Here is a 21,951-nt window from a genome sequence, read left to right as displayed (position 1 = left end):
AGAGTCTATGCGTGCATAACGAGAATTCATTGTTGTTAACTTATTAATTAGTAGTTATATATTTTCATAATAATTATTGTTAAAATTTTTCGTGACTCTTATATGCTTTCAAATTTAATATTACGCTTTACTTTCTGAAAATAGAAAAAGAAAGAGATATCTTTATTGACTAGCAATGTATCGACAGCGATGTTTTGCAAATGCTCGGCGGGAATTATTCAACTATTGTGACGATGTAAACGACGCCATATTTGTTTTCTGAATACCAGCTTGACACGAAATCTGTATCGTCCTTCTAGTAATTAGCATATTTTTTCTAACGTATACCTTCTTACAATATATCTATCGATTCCTCGAAGCGTGTTTCCTAACATGTGTTGTTCGTAAGTCATGGCATTGTTACGTTTAAGAAATAACCGTGAAAAGAAAGTCGTCAGTCTTGGTTTATATTCCGACGAGTGAACATCGTAATTTTCTCGTGTAATACGGGTGTACGTAAACAATTAATACTTTCGATAATTTCCAATTTATTTTTAAACAATGTATAGTATACATTAGTTAGTGTAGTACGATTAATTAATATCTAAACAACAGTGCATTTGTTTTCGATGGCCGCGCGTAATGCGATTGATAGATCAAGTCTTTGTGCAAAGTGATAATAAATAAAGTATAGAATCAATCGCGAAGTAGAGGCAGTGTTGTTCGCCGTAATTATTGTAGATAAAAGTGTTGTGATACGAGTAAGGATGACTTCGAGTTTTGGCTCTTTTGGAATCATCGTGGAACTTCATAAAAACTTTCATAAAAAGTAAGTCATATATTTAAGTTCTTTTTATAAAGCAATCGTATATGACCGCTAAAAGTTGGTCGAATAAAGCGCGCGAACAATATATTTATCTTTATGGTCGACACACTATATGGCGCCAGGAGTACTGCGAAGCGAACATTTTTAAAGGTTTAGTAGCGGCGCTATCAATTAGGTGGCAATGCTTGTATAAGCGAAGTATAAGTTCTGAAATAGGGTCGTAGAGAAAGTGAGGTTAACATTTGTTGATAATGAGCTTATGGTTTTCGTCGATATCTCGTTGTTCGCGTTGTATCATAGGAAAGAAAGTGTCTGTATCGTTTAGAATAATGATATCTCGAACGAAGACTGATGAAGTTTTAGAAAATTTAAAAAGTAATCCGTATTTTAATAAATATGCAAAGAAAATCGCAGAACTTCAACAAATAAATCCAGATTTATTGAGCGAACGCATCGAAAAGCAAGAAAAAAAAATGCAAAAAAAAAAAGGTATGCGTCTGCTTTCGTGTAGCTTGCTATTGTTATCGGTATCGTAATGCGATCGATAGATGTTTTTCTTTTGTCGCGATACTTTTATCTTAACATATCAGATATCTATTATCTCAGGTTTATTTATATAACAATTAGATTAATTGTATCTCTTTGTATCGTAGAAAAACAAGAAAGTAGTAACTATCAAGCTAAAGCGAAAAACAAAGTAATACAGCCGTCGCATATCAAAGAAGCACGTTTGAGCGATATAATGAATATGGACATGATACGGGGAAAGACGAAAGAAGAAATTGAACAAATTTGGACCGAATATCATAAGCAGAAAGATTACATTTGTGCGATAATGGAATCCCAGCAATACGAAAGGATATTCGATTGCGGAAAGAAATATCCTTTGTTTCTATTACCATTACCAAGAAAACAGGGCTATGAATTCTTTTTAAGTCAGTTCCAAGGGAATAAAGTTTATATGACGTCTCTTTTATGGTATCAAACTCACAAGGAGAACGCGCCCGAATGTTTAACGCTAACGCATTATACAGAATTTAAAGATAGCAAGGGCATAGTACTAATGCGCGGTGAATTTGATTTAAATTTTTTAAATTGTCAGGAAGCACAATGTTTGGCTAACGAACTTCAGTTATATTATACCGGAAAAAGTTCAGAAAGATTGAAATTATTGGAAACATTTAATAATGCACCTAATGACTTCAAATATAACGATCTTATCGGTCAGTTAGAAAAAATATCTTTTCTAACGTAATCATATACATAGTATATAACACAAGAGTAGTAATTTTATGTATTTTTATTCGAGCAAACATATAAAACGTATTAAATATTTGACGAATGGAGGAAATATCGAACAGAAATGTTTCTTTGTTGGACTATATAGAAAGTTTATGTTTTAGGTCACATACATTTATTATATATCATTGGTATATATCGACGGTTTCGAAGAAGAGATCTGAAATTGGTCGGAAGAGCAAACGCATGTTTTCCCTTATATCCCAGCTTATATCCTTCAAATTTAAACAGTGATTCGGAAATGAGGGAGAAAAAGGGCGTTTGCCCTTTTCTCATACATCGTTCGAGCTTGAATTTTTAAAGAATCGTACGAACGATATCGATTATCTATGTCGACATAGATGTGAAAAATATTAGTTCTTTTTTTTCCTCGATATCCTGGATGGTAGGAAAGGAAAGATGACAAGTTTTATGATCGACGAGCTGACATAAGCCGAAAGCCCTAGCATTGTGTGTGCATTGAGAGTGAGACGTTAAAAAAAAAAATGAACAATGCTGTACTTGAACCAAGATGAACAATTTTGAAGAACACATATTTCGACACGTGCATTACAAATTTAATTGCGATCTGATGAAATACATAACGTCGAATTTCTCTCATTAAATGGAATATTTATTGTGATCCAGTGAATGGGGCGTTAATTGCGAATTATCGTTCTCGCTCTGAACGGAGAGATCCAAAATTAAATTATATCAATCTATTATCAAATGTCTGTCATATTTATATACGATACATATCATTTCAATTAAGAGAGACAAAGCAAATGAGCAAAATAGATCGAACTGGTAGGATGTAAAATTTAAATGGGAGGGATTTCTCGTTATAGAAAATGAATCCCAGCGGCAATTTTCGATGTTGCAATTTGAGGCGGTAAAAAATATATATATATATATACACACACAGTTGAGAAAAAAAGTAAATAAAAACAACAACGTTCCGTGACATAATTTAACGAGCATAAAGAAGGTAGGTGTGTGGTTTCCGGCAAAATAGCTAGAGAAAAAAATGTATCTAACCGCGTTATCGTGGGGGCAAAAAGCGAACGGCTTAAGGGGTCGTTAAGCGCATTATATGCATCGTTTGTAGCACGTCGCCGTCAAATATCGTTATCGTAGGTGGAAAAAATATGAAGGGAAAATATTGTTCAACGGACAAAGTCGTGTGTTTGGCATGCACATGGTTCGGTTTTACTCGGCTCGACTCGGCTTGGTAAGGCAGTCAAGCAGGTGGTTTGTTTGTACGTCATGCCGGTTCTCACGGTACGGTTCGTTTTCTCTCGTTCTATGCCCTTCGGAGGTATTTACTTGGTTACTTCTCACTTATGACATTCTGAAAATTGAAAGCCGGCTTTATCGTGGCCGCATTAAGGCTAATAATAGATTCTCGAGCATCGTTCTTACAAACCGACGACTGAAAACGACGCGACGCTAAAGGTTGCCAAGCGCATATGTTTATATAAAGGCGTACACGCGTTGGATGTATTTTTAGGAAGATCCTAAGAGAGAGAGAGAGAGAGAGAGAGAGAGAGAGAAAGAGAGCTCAGAAGAGGGATCGGTGAGCGGAACGAGCGAGGACGAGCGAAAGGAAGACGTTATCGGAACGGCTAGTAGCGCGAGACCACAGCGGCTAACATTGATTTTCATGGAGGTTGGGGTTCTCGAAGGCCACATCCAGAATGGAAGCTGCGGCCTTCGATTCTCTCTCCATTCACTACCCTCGTTATTTTCATTCTTACCCTTCTTAAGTCGGTTATTTCTTATCTCGAACTTTAACTCGGGAACGCGAAAGTTCGTAGCTAGTAATTTCGAATAATAACACGAAGAAACGCAGACTTCGGATATTGCTACATCTTTGGGACGTTGTCAAATCCTTCGCAAGTAATTGCGGTATTATAAACGCGCCGAAATCACTGCTCCATCTCGCGCTCCACTTATCGTGAATATTACTCTTAGCGTTTTGCGACATTTCAGAATGGCACGCTCGTCCTCGTTATCGTAATTAACGTTCTATCAATTTTCCTATATTATTCGTATGCTAACCATTTATAAATCGTTACTCGTTCGACATTCTATTATCCGACGTTCGCGCTTTGCCTTATGTTCGTTCGTTTCTACATTATTAATCACACAAAGCGGAAATCAATTGCGGATTATTCGCTTCGGACAAAATTTTCTCTGGAAACGCGTACAGACACGCGAAATAAATATGAAGGGAGAAGCAAATAGGGATCGATCGGTCGGTCGGTCGATCGATCTATCGATCGATCGATCGATCGATCGATCGATCGAAAGACGGAGGTCTTCGTCGGCTCTCGCTAATTTTCCTTTTGTAATTCGGGAACGGAGGCAGCACCCGGACGCTTTAATGAAGTTTGTTTAGGTATTTATCGACAAAAGGTACGCAAAGCCGAAGCTGTTGCGTACTTTCGGTTCGTTCGTTTTCAAGTAATCGTCCAACGAGAGTACTAAAGTGGTATTAATCTTCGTCGGTGCTCGCCAAAAGTCTTCTCTCTTCTCTCTCTCTCTCTCTCTCTCTCTTTTTTATTCTATAAGTTTCCTTCTTCTCTCTTTCTCGCGCGCGCGCGCGCGAGCTCACGGCCCTTTAATTATTCCTTTCGCCGCTAGCTATGAGCTTTTAAACTACGCCTCGTTACTCTCGACGAACTATCTTCCTTTTCGTAGTACGTTACCCTCGTTACCTTAGTCCCTTTCGTCGAGTATCATTTAACGATTTCAAGTCGAATACGAATATCAACGGTGAAGATGGCGAGAAGCGTATAGACCAAGAAGATCCGATAGCTATCGTCCGTTCGGTCTTCGATTAAAAGGGGATCGGACTCATCGGAGTTACGCTAATAAATTTAGCGCGTGCTATAGCGTGCAAGTACAAATTATACGAGATTAGAGGAAAATCCAGACGTGATTTTCTCCGATAATTAACCGGGCGACGTTATCGTCCAAGTTTCGAAATTCTTCTCGAAAAGATTCGGCTCGTATTTACGCGTTATTTCCGTTAGGTTTGGAAAAATAATTCCGAGTTGTAGAGTTATAGGATAGAATTACAGGTGGTAGTAAATACATACATATGTATACGCACGGTCGAACCACAACAGGTATCTATAGGCTGCAAAAGCTATTTAGATTTTGTCGAACGAAACCGCACTGTCGCATACCTGATCTCGCCGCTCGTATTCCCGACCATTTGCGTTCAAGCCGAGCATTAACTTAGGAATTAATTTCTCTATCTCTCTCTCTCTAGCGAGCTCACTATCGAACGCCACCGAGACACGAGTTATCCTTTCGTTGGAATTTTAGTCCTCCCACGCGTCCAAATTTTCCAAACATTTCTCGGTAACGAAGCGAGTTATATTTCGAGTTCGAACCATTGCGAAAACTCGTCGAGACGTTTCTTGGCCGATATGTTCGCGCGAAAGATTTAGATCAAAAGTTAATTCGTTAAATGAAACGAATTTCGTGATAATTCCGACACGCGTTATAAAGTTGACGTAATAAACGACTATCGTTATCGTAAAAAAGATCAAGCCTTGGTCGCGATTCGCGCCTGGTTGAGACAGTTGAACGCGCTATGCAAAACGCTCGGTTCAGAGATACAAAGTTAGCGCTAATTTGACTATAAACGCACCAACGCGTAAATCGTTTAACGCAAGGAATCGTAAAAACGTTCCGTACACGCGCGCCCATTATTTCGCTTCTTGCTTAAAAATATTTCTATTGTTACTTTATGATCACGTAATATTTTATTTAACGAAGGATTTCTCTAAGAGATTTCCGATCTTTCCTATTTACTCGACGATAATTATCGATCGTTTTATTCTTTTTGTTTCTCCTTTTATTCTTTTTTTTCCTTTCTCATCGTAATTATCTTGTTTTTATAAAGTGACAAATGAGTTCGATGTATATACATGTATATGACTCGCGTGCTCGCAATACTTTGGAACTTTTAGGTTAATCGAACCCTCGAACGAGCAACATTCATTGGGTTATCGAGAGCAAATTTGTAATTCAAATCGTTTCTGTCTCTCGTCGTTCCCCGCGTAACGTATGATCTCGATGATACACCGTACGGTCCGACCGCTGCGACATTACTTTCGCGTACATCACGTGCAAAATTCTGAACGAACATACATATACACGCTTGATATCGATGTTAATACGAAAAATATCGTATACGCGTATCGTAAAAAAAGTATAACCCTGTGTACTTTGTTTCCCTTTACGTTATAAATACGATGCGAATAATTCGCTCGATATGATAAAGCGATCTCAACGTCGTTGTTACCATTGATTCGTATAAAATAATTATATAAATTGTTAGCTCGTAATAAAGGTGTCGCTTACGTAGAAGGAAATCTCTTTGACGACGTTCTCGCTAAGAATTACGCTCTACTTAACGGAATTAAACGAAACTTTATCTTTGTTACGTCGGTGGCACCGTGATTCTTTTCAAGGAACAAAAGAGATTACCTTTTCGGATAAAGAAAAGCTTGGAGAATACAGAATATCGTATAAATTCATTCGACGTTGCAATAAAAATTGAATCGAATCGTTCCACTAGAAATAATTGCTTCCTCGATATCTTTGTTTGAAAAATTTGATTTTTTTTTTCGCAAAGAAATCGTATTATCGTTGATCCGGATATAGTAGTGCAGTAGTAAAAGTATATAAAAGTAAGTAGATATTGCAACTCGAGCAACGATAAACGCTTAAAAATAATTGGAATATAGAGGAGTTAGGTATGTTTCGTTTTATAAACTCGTGACACTTTGTTCTTCGATCGCAGATCGTTTCGTTGCTAACGATGACCGGTAATTGGTTTGTCGGAAGAACGCTGATCTAGACACGAACCGTAAAACTTTTATCCGTGGAATCTTTTATCTTTCATTCATTTGTAGGAGGAACAAGAGAAGAAGATCAGGAAGAAAGAGGGTATCTCGGAATTGATACTCTCGTTAAGAGAAGCAACCGTTCGTTTACTCCTTCCATCGAGTCCTTACGATCGTTTCAAGAGAAGGAACGTTATGAACGAACGTTAAATTTAATAAAGCAACAACGATACGATTCGACGTAGGAAGAGAATACGAATGAAGCGTTTGAACAAATAGAAAAAGGTATATTTATTTTCGTTGATAAAGGCGCCGCGAAAACTCGGAAATTTTGTACTCTATTTTTATACTGTTTTGAGTATAAACGAATCGTTCCACTGGTTTTTTCTCGTCAAACAAACGGCGTCGCGACGCTTCTATTCTTTTGTAATTTAAAACCTTGGTAAGCATAATTCAAAAGGCACGCTGTTTCTCTCTCTCTCTCTCTCTCTCTTTCTCTCTTTTTCGCGCGCGCGTATTTTAATCCTTTTTCTGCGATTTGAATCTCTGGAGTTATTTTGAAAAGACTCTATCATTAGTTTTCCGATAGGTTATTTCCTTATTCATCGGTATGAAAAATTTGAAAGCAACCGTGGAAGCAGAAAAGCACTTTTATTATAACCTACCGAGTTTTCCTATCTTACAATCGGAGTTTGCTGGATAGCGCACACGTATACGCGTTTTTCATGCATGTGATCTTAGAATGCGTGTATATATTCCCGATGAATCTCGTTGCGTACCTTCGACAATATAAAAATACCCAAGATTTCCTATTTCTTTTCGATCTATCTTCTCTTCCGTTTTCGCGTTACGCTCTTCGATCTTTACCAGGAATAACCGATTTTTCAATTATTTTTCCCTTTATATATCGCGAAAGAAATGAATATACAATTTAATTGGTTCGAGTTAAAGAGAGCTCTTTCTTCTCTCCCGATTCTTTTTCTTTTACCGAAGTAATAGACACACCGGGATAACAAAAGCATTCCACTAATATAGCTCTTCTTCAGTCGAGCAATAAAAGGTGACGCGTTCAGAGACTAGCTTTTCTTTTTCTCAAAAGGAAAATTGGTTGAAAATTGCGTCATCCCTTTCTACGAAATCCACCTGGATCAGTTGTGTCCATCAAGGGAAACAAACGAGGGGAGAGAGGGAGAGAGAGAGAGAGAGAAAGAGAATGGCGAAGCACCGTGAGAAAAAAGGCTATTTCGTACTTCCAATTACCGGAACGTCCTGAAAATAATTACGAGTACGCTCTGCCTTGAGCAACTTTGAAAACAGCATGGTGAAAATCAACGATTACGGGAAATGGAAAAGTAGCGAAAAGGAGATTAGAGAAAAAGATAGCATAGGTAATTTGCGAGTAGATAATGAGAACAATGTTTACCATACGAATTATATTTCATAGACGATCATCGAATTTCTTTCGAATAAACTTTTTTTTTCAAGATAAACGATTATATTCGACGGATTCAATTAATCGAATTAATTCTATTGAAAAGCTAAAGAGTTATCGCTATTAGACAGGAAGATTTGCATTTTTTTGTTTCTACGTTGGTTTCGGTTCTCTAATATTGCGTAATGTATATACTTTACGTACTCTTTTATTTTATCGAGAAGCACACTTTGATATGGAAATAAGGAAATTGAGAATTCGAGAGGAAAATATTAAAAAGCTAACTTTTCAGGCTACGAGTTTTGAAATTTTTAAATATTATATAGTATCGTTGTCGAGGAGTAGAAACGTATTTCTGTTTATCTTTTATCGTAATAATTGGTTTCTATATATCAGACACGGAAAAAAAAGAAAGAGAGAGAGAGAGAGAGAGAGAGAGAGAGAGAGAGAGAGAGAGAGAGAGAAAGAACGAAAGACAAAGTTAAGTCCAAGGAATAGTGAAGAATAACGATATTGGTTATATCGGATACCGAGAGTCGGAGTACGGTATTGTCGTAGAGTACGGCGGAAAGTATTTCAATGAGGCTACTGCGAGAATCGTCCATATAACGGAGACGGTAAGCTAGAGTAAATAGAGATAGAATCTTTGCAGTTCGTTATTTATTATGTTCCTTTAATATAGTTCTACGATTAAAAATATTTGTAACGTCTTGGCCGTTCTCCCTTTTCCTTCCATTTGTTTCTTCCCCTTTAAATCTGTCACGACGCGACTATTATGGTCTATTACTCACGGTACGTTCTGCGAAATCTATGTTGAATCGACTGATTCAAGTTCGTTGAACTATATGCAGGATGTCTTGTCTCAGAAATCCCGACTATTTGCGTTGAAGATCGTAAAGCGATAAAGCGTGACACGAGGTACCACCGAAACCTTGATTAATCATCGTCTAAATCGTTATCTGAAAAGAGTTGGAAATATAAGCAGTAGATCTGTGTGTGTGTGTGTGTGTGTATCTATATATGTGTATATATGTATACTACGTAACTTATGTACCTATGTATGTATTTGAATGGCAAGTAGCTGACTCAAGATAGATACCAACGATCAATGTAAGAAGAAGGGAAGCGTTACTTTGAAAGGAGGGATGGGTCTCTCTCGATGGGCGAGTAGTCACCAAGGATTATCGATGCGATGGTCACGGTAAAAGTTCCTCCTAACTACTCCTAACGCCTCGTGATGGATAGCCTTGAGAGAAAGAGAGAGAAGCTTTTAAACGCGTCTATACAAAGAAGACCGTGTTGCGCGCGTGGCTATGGAAAAAAGATAATATCTACTTTCGTTGCCAAGCGAGAAATAATTTCAAGCAGGTATTTGCGACAAACCCAGGGGTTCGAATTAAAACGAGAAGAGAATCGCGATTTGGCCATGCGTTGAAAACCGAAAACGATGAGTACTAAGGCGTATTAACGATGACGAAAGACGAAGAAGATATATTTTTATTGATATTCTTCTCGAGAGTATATTTAGCGTAAACGAAAAAGCAGGGTAAATAGTAAAATACCGATATAAATCGTGATCCTGTAAAAAGGAAATGCGTTAGACGCGTCGTTTGAAATCCGTCGGATGATTCGACGAGCGAACGGACGAACGAACGTGATAGATTTATTTGGAATTCGTTAGAATAGTTTATAAAGAGAAAAGCAAAGTATAAATAGGTGCATTAGTAAACGTTTCGCGATCGTAGGACGTTGCTTCGCATCTCGCAGTTCGACGAACGAAAAGTAACGATCGTTACGGACGAGTCCGATGGCATCGACCCCGCGGCAAGGGAATATACAGAGGAGAACATTTCTAACGACACTTTCATACTCGAGTCAGCTTCTATTCCCACGATTCCCTCGATAGAAGTTATCTCATGAATATTTTATAAGACCGTACGACCGATACAAGGATCCCTCGATTAGCTATGCATCGTCCGTGCATCATCTCAACGATTTCTCCGTTCGCGAGATGTTTTCGCCTTTTCCGACTTTAATGTTCATTAAAAGGGCTTCAACGACGACAGCGGTTACGTTAACGCGTATACGTACGATCTTGGACAGGTTGATTCCGTTAAAAACGTTAGGGAGGAAACGCTGGACAATTTTTCGCGCCGATTTTTCGCGTCTGATATTTCTAGCACATGCGCGCGCGCGCTCATTAACCACGTTACGAGTTTTAATTTCGTGTGTACCCAAGTACTTAACAATTTTCGTCAAAGAGAACGAGCCGGAGCGTAAACGATTCGCCGGTAAAACGAAATATCGGACTTTGTGGAATAATTGGATAATAATTATCTCTTCTATTAGCACGGCCAAACGTTCCTAATTTCTTTTTCATTTCGTTTGTTCGTCCAGTCGCATTGATATCACGCGCCATTATTCTCGTTACGCTTGTAACAACGACGATGTTACAAAAGCGAACGTTGTTCTTCTGTCGTGGCGACGGCGTAAAATAAAAAAAAAAAAAAGAAAAAAAAAGAAAAAAAAAAGAAAACAAACAAACAGAAAAGAAAAAGAAAATCACCGTGAAAATCTAACGTAGTTAAAGTCGTACGAAGTGAAGCTTTAAACAAAAATAATAGCCTGGCAAGGAGGATTTGGATAGCAGATCCTTTTTCTTTGTTTTCTTTTTTTTTTTTGCGATATCGCGATGTTTTCGCGAGGATCGGGTAAGGTTTCGAGTCGGTGCCTCGACGCAGCTTTTTCTCTCTTCTCATCGTTTTAACGGACGTGGTCGTTCGACGAGCGCGATCTAGCCTCGGGCTCGCTCCGCGCGCCACGCGCGCACCCTCTCGTCGTCAAGCGGCTGTTTCGTGCGGATTGCTCCTGCGCTCTGGGATGCTGCGAGATAAGCAGCCCCGCAACCCACCCGCAGCCCACCCGCAACCGCCCCCCATGTCGAAGGACGACGCGAGAACAGCAGTGAGAGCCAGGCCGCCGCCATAGCCGCTCCCCGGGCAACGAAGGAGGAGAAACCGTCGAATTTTCTCTCTTTTTTCTCTGTCTGTCTGTCTGTCTGTCTATCTGTCTATCTATCTATCCGTCTGTCTATCTGTATATTCGTCTGTCCGTCTGTCTTTCCTTGCATCCATCCGTCTGTCCGTTTTCTTTCTCTCGTTTATTTTTTCTGTCTTTCTCTCTCCTTCCGATCTCTCACGTCAATCAGCTCGCCGCTCGCTCGCTCGTTCGTTCGTTCGCTCGCTCGTTCGTTCGTTCGTTCGTTCGGTTGCTTTCATTTCTCTTCCTTTTCCTCTCTCGTTTTCTCTCACTCTGTGTTCCCCTCATTTTTTTTCTGTCTCTCTCTTTCTCTCTCTTTCTTTCTCTCTTTCTCTCTCTCTCTCTCTCTCTCTCGTTCTATCTTTCTATCTTTCTCTTTCTTTCTCTCTCTCTCTCTCTCTTACTCCTTCGGTCGTGCGTGCGTGCAGTGCGTGCACGTTCCTTGCCTGTTTTGCGCGTTTCGTTTAACGTGTCACCAATCGTCGTACCCCGACGTACGCTTCATCTATGATACCCGTTTTTATCGTTGCAAAAGGATTTTCTGTAAGAGCGGTATAAAGAAGAAAGAAAAAGAGAGAGAGTGAGAGAAAAGAGAGACAGAGAGAGAGAGAGAGAGAGAGAGAGAGAGAGAGAGAGAGAGAGGGAGAAAAAGAGAGAGAGGAGTAAAAAGAGAGAAAGAAAGAAAGAAAGAAAGAAAGAGAAAGAGAAGGGTTGGTTAGTGCGTCAAAGTGTATTCTACGAAAATGTGATCCGGAACAAAGACGTGGTGCGAGCTTACGTGTCGACTAGGTGAAGTGTCGAAAGGAAGAGTAACGCCGCGCGCGAGATGGTGCGCGATAAACTCGTACGTACGTCGTACATATCTCGTCGATGCGACGAAAACTCGCTAGATATATACGACAACCAATTCATGGATTTCTCTGCTCGAATAAATGAGCGGTGGAAATAAGCGAGCAAGCGAGCGAGCGAGTGAGCGAGCGAGCGAACGAACGAACGAACGAACGAACGAACGAATGAACGAAAGAAAGAAGAGGACGTGAAGCTCGGACACGTGTCGAACACCACGAGTCAAGCAACCCCCTATCGAAAGATAAGGGAATCGAGATTAACGGCTGGCCTGAGGGTTGACAGGACGATCGGTGATGCTTGGTACCTCTATGGTATATCTATGTTTACGACACTTTCTTTTTTTTTAGGTCAAAACGCGAAAAGAGAGCACGCTACGCGCAGAAACTTTTTTTTCTCCTAACCAACTAGGCAGTCCAACTAGCGACTTTGTCGATTTTCTCCCTCTCTTTTTCTCTAACCTGTCGGTAAAGTACTCGCTAGGCTTTTCGCGAGAAGGAGTGGAAAGTTCGGCCCTCTTTAAGGAGGCGTTCCCGAGTTACTTACGAAGAAGACATCCGAGCTTGCGTGCCCCGAGCTACAAAATATTTACCACGTCCGATCGATGAACCGAGAAAGAGAGAGAGAGAGAGAGAGAGAGAGAGAGAGAGAGAGAGAGAGAGAGAGAGAAAATGTAAATTTGAATTATAGTTGCGCGCGTATCCCAAAGATCCGGTAGCTCCTTCTTGCTAGTAGTCAGCCTCTTCCAGTGGAAGAAACAAGGTACGAAGGGAAATACCAAACTATACGCGTCATCGCGATTGAGCTCGAATAGCTTATGAGAAACGATCGATGTCTTATTGTTTCTCGACGCGCGAACGCGTATCTACTACGATCGACGTATAGAGAAAAAAGAAGAACTACCGTTCGAGTTTTCTCTTTGAGGATAGGGACGCGTGGAACTACCGTCGATTGCAGTCTCTCGTTTCTTTCAGAATTTTTTTAAAACGACTATCTAACAAAGTGCGCGATGTCGTCTTTTGTTAAAGTAACCGAACGTATCGCGTTTCGAGAATCGGGCGCCGATTCTTCAGGCACCGGTGTCGTCGACTCGTTGACGCGTTTCGAAAGGAGCGTAGGTACGTATATAGCGCGCCAATAGCACCTTCACACATACCAACCTGTCTCTTAGTATATATGTAATACGTACATAAACGAGCACGTGTGTGCTACACTTCAAAGCGCTCGTTACGTCCTATCCATCCGTTAGATGCCACTCGAGTTATTCACTCCCTCCGACTTACACATTTTATATTCCTATCCTTTCGATAACGCTATGCATATTTACGAATGAATCCTTTAAATAAAATCCATGCTTCGACGATACCTATTAATTACGAATTCGTAAGAAAGGAAAAGTGATGCACCATGTAAATTAATGTACCACGGAAAAGAACGGCTAGATGGAAAAAGGGAGAAAGAGGGAGAGAGAGAGACAGAGAATGAGAGAGGGAGAAAGAGAGAGAGAGAGAAGCCGCTTGGGTCCGGAAATCCGATTAAATGCATTCGGGATGTCGAAAGTCGGTCGCATTAAAACGATCACACTCAACATCGTTGAAGACGTCCTTCCGTACTGAAGCATCTTTGGCGCGAGCTCTTTAAACGCTCTCGCGTTAATAAATTCACTAAAGAATATAAATAGATTTGAGTACAGTCATGATATATTTATAACGAATACGAATAAAAAAGGAGCTTTTGAAAAAAAAAAAAAAAAAACAAAACGAGTGTCGCGATAACATTTTTCGTGGACCTAACCGAGCACACCTTTTTGTATTTTATTTTTTAGAAGAGAAACTAATGTATCTATGTGTATAAATATCGGTATATGTATGCGCGTATTTCGATAATATACGATAAACGATTTAATCTACTAAGGCATCGAATATAAACTTATTTACGTTAATCCTATCTCAAATTCGATTTGGTTGGGTAAAAAGTCATTCGTGCGAAAGAAGGGAAACGAATCTAGAGGGGAGCGATAAGAATCGTTCTCTTTTACCGAATAGGATGTTCGAATATGTTACGCGTTATCAGATCGTACAAAGTATTAAATATCGTTTAACGTTTGCCAACCGATACCTCGCCGTTCGCCTCGATCTTTATTTTACATTTTTATCGAGTCTGAAAAATTATTTCTTTATCGACTTGCGAGTATTTTAGCTTCGTCTTAGTCGATCAAGCGTAAAGATCTTAATTTAGCGGGAATTAAAAGTGAAAAAGTTTTACGTGAAAAGAATTGCGGTCATTTAAGAAACGATGCCACAAGATTCGAAAAGAAAGTTGGTCGTCGGGAATTCCTATTTTCTTTCTTTTTTTTTTCTTTTTGAGGGGGAGAGGGTGGGAAGGGGTGAAACGGGGGAGCCGGGCAGCGAGGAAAATTAAAAATCTCTTCCGTTAAGCAATTTAACCGATTAGCCGTGAAACGCGATAGCCTTTTCTATTTTCGAAGGTAGCTGAAAGGAATAATTAAGGAGTGCTAGACGGGGTTTGATTAAGTGGATGAGTGCTCTCTAGGGTTGCGTCTAATAGAAGCGAGCTTTGAGAAGAACGGGAAAGGAAGGATTTTCGTTCTTTGGTATATAAATCGAAAGGGGAAAAGACTATTCATCTTCGCGTCGTTTAGGTAACCTTAATGAAGCGAAACTAAAGATCACACTTGATCGGCAAACGTTAAGATCCTTCGTCGAAGCTCGACAAAAATTATCGTTGAATTTCGCGGGTGCGTTTGTGTGTGCGAGAGAGAGAGAGAGAGAGAGAGGCAATGGAGAAGAAAATAATTTGACTTTCTTCGGTAGCTCAAAGAAAAACTTACAGTTATTATTAACTCGGCGATGAAAGGTTTAATTAAAAGTAGTACAATGATATTCTTTTTTCTTTTTACTATATCGTCTTTTAGCCGCGTGCCAGTTCGCCGCCATGAAAAATCACAGTAGGTATATAACGCTATAAATTGAATTTATAAAATTTTATAGGCCGAAATGTGTGCGGGCAGATTCTTGGCCCACCTTGTACTCCATTTTGTTGGACGTCTTCATACGAATAGATATCGACAGATTTTACCTGTGAAATTTCCTATTGACAATCTCCGTAAAAGAGACATTGCTGTGTAAGATGAAAGAGAAAGAGACAGGGGTGAAAGTAAGAAAGGGGTAAGACGCCTTCTTTTCGCGACTCTCGTTCGGTGCCACACCGAACTTCCGACCCCGATTATTCGATCCAATTTGCAAACTAAATATTCCTCGGAATTGTCGAGTGTCGAAGCGGCCCACGATGATTCCTTTATCTCTTAACATCTTCTTTATTAAGGATTTCGACACGTCTCTCTCTCTTTCTCTCTTTTTCTCTTCCTCTATATTCATTTTTTAATTTCTGGAGCATTTATTAAGCCAGTCGATTTAATTGACGTTTTTCTTCCCTTCATTCAGAAAAAAAAGAAAAAAAAAAGAACAAGAAAAATAACAAAGTTTTGCCTTTCTTCGAACTTTTTATCAAACGAATCTTTTTTTGTCCCTTTCCAAAGAGACGATCTTAATTTATTCCCGACCTTTTAAAATCATTTTTATCGTCGATATCGTTCACTCGTAAAAAAGTTGTGTGTATATATATATATTCGTTTGAAAAGGGTATACAGGGAAAGCGGAAAGTAGGGGGGTTGGGATGCGACCTTAGTGGCTTCACTGGGTCATTGGCACGAACGTTGGCTGACGTTGAACGCACTCGGGCGACTCGCGTGACTTCCGGTGCTTAAGCGTCTAGCAATTGACCCTTCGCACCCCGATGTCGCGTCCTCCGCGTACATAACATCGTTGCGCAACGATGCTTTTTCCTATCATTCTGTTTTTTCCCATGAAATTGCAATAACGTTGCAATTTCTACATCATTGCGTTTTATTTCATTATCCGATAGCATTTACGTATATATTATTACATACGTAATACCTAGATATAGGTATATCTATTATGATCGAACAAGTTCGTCTTCAAGAGTCAATCTTCATAATTGAAAATCGGAAAATCGATGTGCTGCGTTAAGTCGGCTCGAGCGTTCGCCCTTACCAATTTTAACGATCGTTTTCACCAAACGGTTTAGTTCCGACTTCGTGCTCATTACGGTCGTCCGAATTACGGCCGTTGCATACTCATTTTTCCACAAAATCCTCTCGGTAGCTACGAATTTTCCTTTTTTCCGCCGTTTTTCGTTTTACATTTTACATACGATGTCAAAAGTTTTTAAATCGTTGAAAGTCGAAAGCATGCGACAACCGCCTTTCCATATGTCATATTTCAGCTACGTACGTTTAACGTAATCCACGTTTCTTCCTCGGTATACATACCTACCATGCAAACACTAAACTTAGGAACAACGGAGCGTAGGAAAAACATTGAATTTCAAAGATACTCGACCTCGTACAGAACTTTCTTCTATGAATTCTTATTTCGATTTGCATGAATGTTTAGAAATTCCGTATTTTCGAAACGAACAGAAAAGGAAAGCATCGAGTGATCGAAAAAAAGAAAAAAAAAAAGAGAAAAGGAGAAAGATTCAGATTTTATTCGATAACTTTTTTTCAACTTCACAGGCATCTACGTACTTAAGTAAATACGTACCTAGTTCCATTAACTTCGATCGTGTTTTTTTCGTTAAATTCTTTTCCTAATCATCTTATCCGTAGCCTTTTCCGTCGGAGTTAGGGCACATAATTCGTTTAGAAGTCGCAAGCGCCAAAATAGCAACGATATCACGCACCTACGAGTTAAGCGCGAGCGGCGGAAAACTTTAATCGCTTTTGAGATTAAAGCAACCCTGCAACATTTTCCGTCTCTTTGCATTACGTCATATCCTTTAAATATTTCTCCCATCAAAATTTTTCAAATCCAACGTTTTGATTATCAAGGCCTACAAATACATTTTCTAATCGCCATTCGAAGCACCGACGAATAAGATAAAAAAAAAAAAGAAGGAGAAAAATAATAAATATCGAATAATCCGTTTTATCTGTAGGACATTTTGTAGAGGGTAAAAAGTATAACGGTATTAGGCGATAAAGCGTTTCCTGAAAAATAAAATTACCTGAAAGGATAAAGCTCGGTGGTAAGATGGTTCTTGAAGAATTCCAAGGAGAAAAGACGATAAGAGCGTGCAAGCGCGGAATTCCGGGGAGATCAAGGTGTTTTCACGACGAGAGCTTTCTCCTTATTCAATTTCGGCATTAACCCACGTATCCATGTATGCGGCAGCGAGTAGAAATTCCGCAAGATGTCGAGACTTCATCCTGATTAAATTCTCTGATTTATTATCGACACTATGAATCTTGGAATCGCGAGAAAGTGCACTCATTTGCATAATGGAACCGTATCTCGTAAAAGAATGCTGATTCGGTCGAACGACGAATATAGATTCTTTTTCTTCTACGCCTTAATGAGAATATATTTTTCCTTATTTTTTTCTTTTCTATTCAAAACGCGACACGGTTATCCTTCGATCGACCCAGAGAAGAAATCGAAAGCGTGTTGGCAGCGCGAATTTGGCCAATATTGTTTGGAATTTCGAGTTTAGGCGTTATCTCTCTCGACGTATCTTTCGAACGAGGCGCCGGTGAAAGCGTCGACTCTATGCGTAGAAAGGAGAGAGAGAGAGAGAGCGTATGTGTGTGTTTGTAAGTGTGATAGAGAGAGAGAGAGAAGGACGACGTCCTCGTTGCCATGGCGACTCCCGACGAGTTCCGGACAATCCTGGAAAGGTCCGCGAGCGCTGCTAAATGCCCTAAATAATACAACTTCGTCGTCGACTTGCTCCTTCTGGCGCCTTCGTTTTAACCTTTTCCCTCTATTTTTGGATTATCCTTGACGACCTTTATCCCTCCTCCTCGGATCCTCCTCCCAGCGATTTGAACTACTCCATACAAATACCTTATATGAAACATTCTGCGTGATAATAAAGAACGAATGAGAGAAGAGAGAAACTCGAGTGGTCTTTGAGGAAACGTATTTGAAAGGCGAGAAGTATTAGATGTTTATTCCTTTTTATTTTTTTTCTTTCCAATATTTTCGAGCGGCAGGTAAGTACTTTGGTAATTCGTAAAGGAACGTCGAAGAGCTTTGGCGCGATTCATTGGATCCGAAATGCGATCGCATTACGATCGAATGGGAAGCTTTACTTGCGCGTTATTCCGTTCAAATTAAGTTGAAGTAGCGCAGTAGTCACTTACAACGCTATCCGCATATTTTGTGATCCCCTCGAAGAGGCTTTGCGCGAACTGAAGTGGTCAGCGATCGCCCATTCTCTCTCTCTCTCTCTCTCTCTCTCTCTCTCTCTCTCTCTCTCTCTCTCTTTCTCTCGGTACGATCTATTTTGAATCAATTTCGATGTCGATTTATAAGCCATGAAAAAAAAAAATATGTAGCATCCAAAGCGAAATAGCCGTCGCGGTTCGTGTACGGCGAACGGAGCATAATAAACGGGGAACGAATAAATGCGTAATAATCGAGGAAGAGATATTAACGAGGAGGGACATTTTTGGCGAATGATTCGCAGAACCTCGAGGACAAATTCAATTTGTTTGTAATTCCAAGTAGAAAGTTGGAAAGCGCCACGCGTGGCATGGAACGACATGGTGGGACGAGAGATGCCGAGCGTCGATAATCTCTTTAGTACGTGTAAACTCGTGTACGTCCCACACTCAAACGATCCATTAGCGTGTCGGTAGGTGTTCTAATAAATGTATGGCGCGAAACGGAATAAACAGGCTTCGCGTTTACTCGCGATAACCGCGTTCGATCGATAGAGAGAAATATCAAAGTCTCCGGTATTAATCTTACTTCTCGGGAAATTCTCTCGGTCGCATTAGGAGAATCTTCTTTTTCTTACGTATTATAGTTGAGACGACTATATCCAAAACGAATCTATCGACTTTTTTACGGACCGTCGATTCGAGGTCCGATTCGATCTCGACGCTCGAAAGATGTCTGAGATTTCTTTGAAAACTTTGCGAAAGCGACCACGCACTAGAGAACCGGTACGCTAATAATAGAAGAAATTTAAAAGGCGTGCGCGCGTTGAGAAATGGAAGTAGAGTAAAAATGTGGATCGTAATAATAAAAGCGGGTCGTTTCGTTGCCTTCCGACCGAGCATGCACGTTCGTCTTCTGCGATTTGAGAAATATGCTTCTCTGAAAAATGGTTATCTTTTTCTTCCACTGTGCCTCCACGTTTCTCGACGACAAGACGCAACGTACCCGCGATTATTATATCTCTTATTTGGTTTTCTCGCGTAGAACGCCAAGCTTGCACTTACGAGAGCGAGGAGAGTAGGAGGGGGTGACAGTCATAAATTTTGCACCGTTCTTTGTCGCGTCCTCGTAACTTGTACATCGTCCGTAGTTTAACAGAAAAGCGACTCTCCCGGTGATTCTTTTGAAATTTCTATGCATAAGTCGAATGACTTTAAGAGTCATCCGGCATGTTTGACGGATAACATAAAGTGGACGTAAAGTGGACACGAAGTGGACATAAAGCTGGAAGCAACAAATTCTTTTATAAAATCTTGATATTTTTCTAACGCTTATCGGACGTCGTAAAAAGAGAAATTTTGATCGATTATACGCGACTAAATACGTCGATGGCTAGCGATGCTCTCTCTCTTTCTCTCTCTCTCCCCCCCCCTCTCTCTCTCTCTGTTTCCTTCTTTTTTCCTTCCGATAGGATCTTTTTTACAAGATCGTTAAGACGTTAGTCAATACGATTCGAATGAAGTCAGTATCGACGTTCAATTCCAAGGGTACCGAGACGATTGTTAACGATCATAGTCATACACAGTAGCTGTCGGTCGTATCAAAGGGCCAAAGGGAGCAGGAGAAAGCGAGAATGAAGAGACGCGGTAACAATCGAAGCTCTCGGTCGGTGCCACGAGGAAAAACTCGATACTCCGGTGTTTTACGCTTGACTTCTTTGCACGTTCGTCCTCGTATTTTCCATTGACCAATACACTTTTCCTGTGAAATGTTCCGTTTCTATGAAACGTATGCACGTACGAGAGAGAGAGAGAGAGAGAGAGAGAGAGAGAGAGAGAAAGAGATTTCGTTTTATTTTTGTATTCAGTTTACGTAAGCTCTTTCGTATATTAAGATTTAAGACTGTAGTCTTCGCATCGAAACAAAAGTTCGATCTCCGTTCGGGTTTCTGCGTTAATCCGCTTTTCTTTTTCTCTTATAGACGTGAAGAGGATCGCGTAGGTCGTCCGAGCACGAAATCTAGCGCGCTTCGCCGAAGGAGCGGTAGACGCGCGAGACACTTGTTGCACGTTGCACGGCTGCTAAGAAGAGGGAGGGAGAGTGGCTCGGAGGGTATTGCGAAAAAAATCCAAAGTCGGTGAGACAGAGAGAGAGAGGGAGATAGGGGAGATAAAAATAGAAAGAGATAGGAAGAGAGAAATAGAGAGAGAGAGAGAGAGATAGATAAAGAGAGAGAGAGAGAGAGAGAGAACGGAAGAGATGTCGATCAATCGCTCGAATCCGTCCTCCCGTCGAGCTTCCCTTCTCGAATCGTCGAAGGAGAAATCGTACGTTTTTGGTCATCCTTGAGGAAGAAAATCGTATTATCAAAATTCGATCTCGAAGGAGGTATCTTCGGTGATCTCTTCGGCGATCGATCGTTCGGGTAAAGTGGTAGAAGACTATCGAAGGGTCTTGTACAAGGATGAACGGCAGAAACGCGACGAGGCGATACGGCCGGTGACAGCGGTGGTGACGAGGCATCGGCCGGCAGCCATTCTGGAGACGAAAGAAAGGATCTTTGGGGGGATCGCGTCCTCGTCGGAGCCGTCCTATTTGGCCGGTCGTTTCGTTGGGAGGAAGAAGAGAAGAGAAGCGGAGGAAAGCTGGATCATTTGCGTGGAATGTCTTCGGGCGCCAAGCGACTGGTGCAGTCGCTTAGGGGCCGAACCGGTGGTGGTGGTAGAAGCACCGGCGGAGGAGGCAGCACTCGTTCGGATGGCATCGTCGGTGAGAGTAACGTCGTTGGGTCCGCCGGTTCTAGCACCAGCGCGACCAGATTGTGTCACTACGACAGCGGCCACGAACTCGACGAGATCTCCGTCGTCGGCGGTAGCGTCGCCGTCGCCGGCGGCGTTGTCATCGGACCTCTTCCCACTCCCACCACACCTTGCCATTGCACCGCTCACAAATATGGCAGCGGACAGACCCTTTACAGCATAGCCGGTCTCCCTCCCGCCCCCGCCGCACCCGCTCACAGAGCTCACTCCGGTAAGTTTACGCAATTTTACGAACGAATATTCTTCCGACGAAAATCTACTTCGATAGAAAGCGAACGAGTACGTCGATCGGATTTATTATATATGCATATATATGTGTATGCGCGTGTATGTATATATGTATATATATCTGATCTCGAAGATACCTCGGTTCTTTACACCCGAACCCCCTTTTCGTTTGCAAGATCGTCGATCGAGCAAAGGACACGTACGATAACGTTCCCCCTTTATACCCAAAGAGAGTATCTAACGAGGGCGTGGTCGAAACGCTTGTAAGCGCGTTAAATTACCTGTCGTAGGTGCTCTCGATGCGGAGGACCAAGGGACGGTACATATCCTTCCTTCGCTCTATCTCTTGAATCCTGTATAAATATTAATC

The 21,951-nt window shown here is 40.8% G+C and overlaps 2 protein-coding genes across 9 annotated transcripts in view; both read left to right on the top strand.

Moving 5' to 3' along the window:
• The first annotated feature begins 957 nt into the window (after nt 1–957).
• Nucleotides 958–2,813, top strand: LOC122632645 (ATP synthase mitochondrial F1 complex assembly factor 1). Its single transcript, XM_043819725.1, has 2 exons — nt 958–1,294; nt 1,459–2,813. The coding sequence occupies exons 1-2, from the start codon at nt 1,057–1,059 to the stop codon at nt 2,058–2,060; spliced, it is 840 nt and encodes a 279-aa protein (XP_043675660.1). The 5' UTR covers nt 958–1,056; the 3' UTR covers nt 2,061–2,813.
• Nucleotides 2,814–11,409: 8,596 nt separating this feature from the next.
• LOC122632640 (potassium/sodium hyperpolarization-activated cyclic nucleotide-gated channel 3) overlaps nt 11,410–21,951 on the top strand; it is a 54,189-nt gene continuing 43,647 nt past the window's right edge. For 4 of the 8 annotated variants that reach the window (XM_043819711.1, XM_043819712.1, XM_043819708.1 and 1 more), the window contains exons 1-3: nt 12,084–12,568; nt 12,956–13,383; nt 20,516–21,564. In XM_043819711.1, the coding sequence (XP_043675646.1) occupies nt 21,198–21,564 (367 nt within the window). In that variant the 5' untranslated portion in view covers nt 12,084–12,568; nt 12,956–13,383; nt 20,516–21,197. Of the gene's footprint in view, nt 11,425–12,083; nt 12,569–12,955; nt 13,384–20,515; nt 21,565–21,951 lie in introns of those variants that run through there. The other 4 variants (XM_043819707.1, XM_043819706.1, XM_043819705.1 and 1 more) reach the window with 4 other exon arrangements.

Source organism: Vespula pensylvanica, chromosome 10 (genome assembly GCF_014466175.1).
Source record: "Vespula pensylvanica isolate Volc-1 chromosome 10, ASM1446617v1, whole genome shotgun sequence".
Taxonomy (NCBI): Eukaryota; Metazoa; Arthropoda; class Insecta; order Hymenoptera; family Vespidae; genus Vespula; species Vespula pensylvanica.
This window is presented reverse-complemented; position numbering and strand designations above follow the sequence as displayed.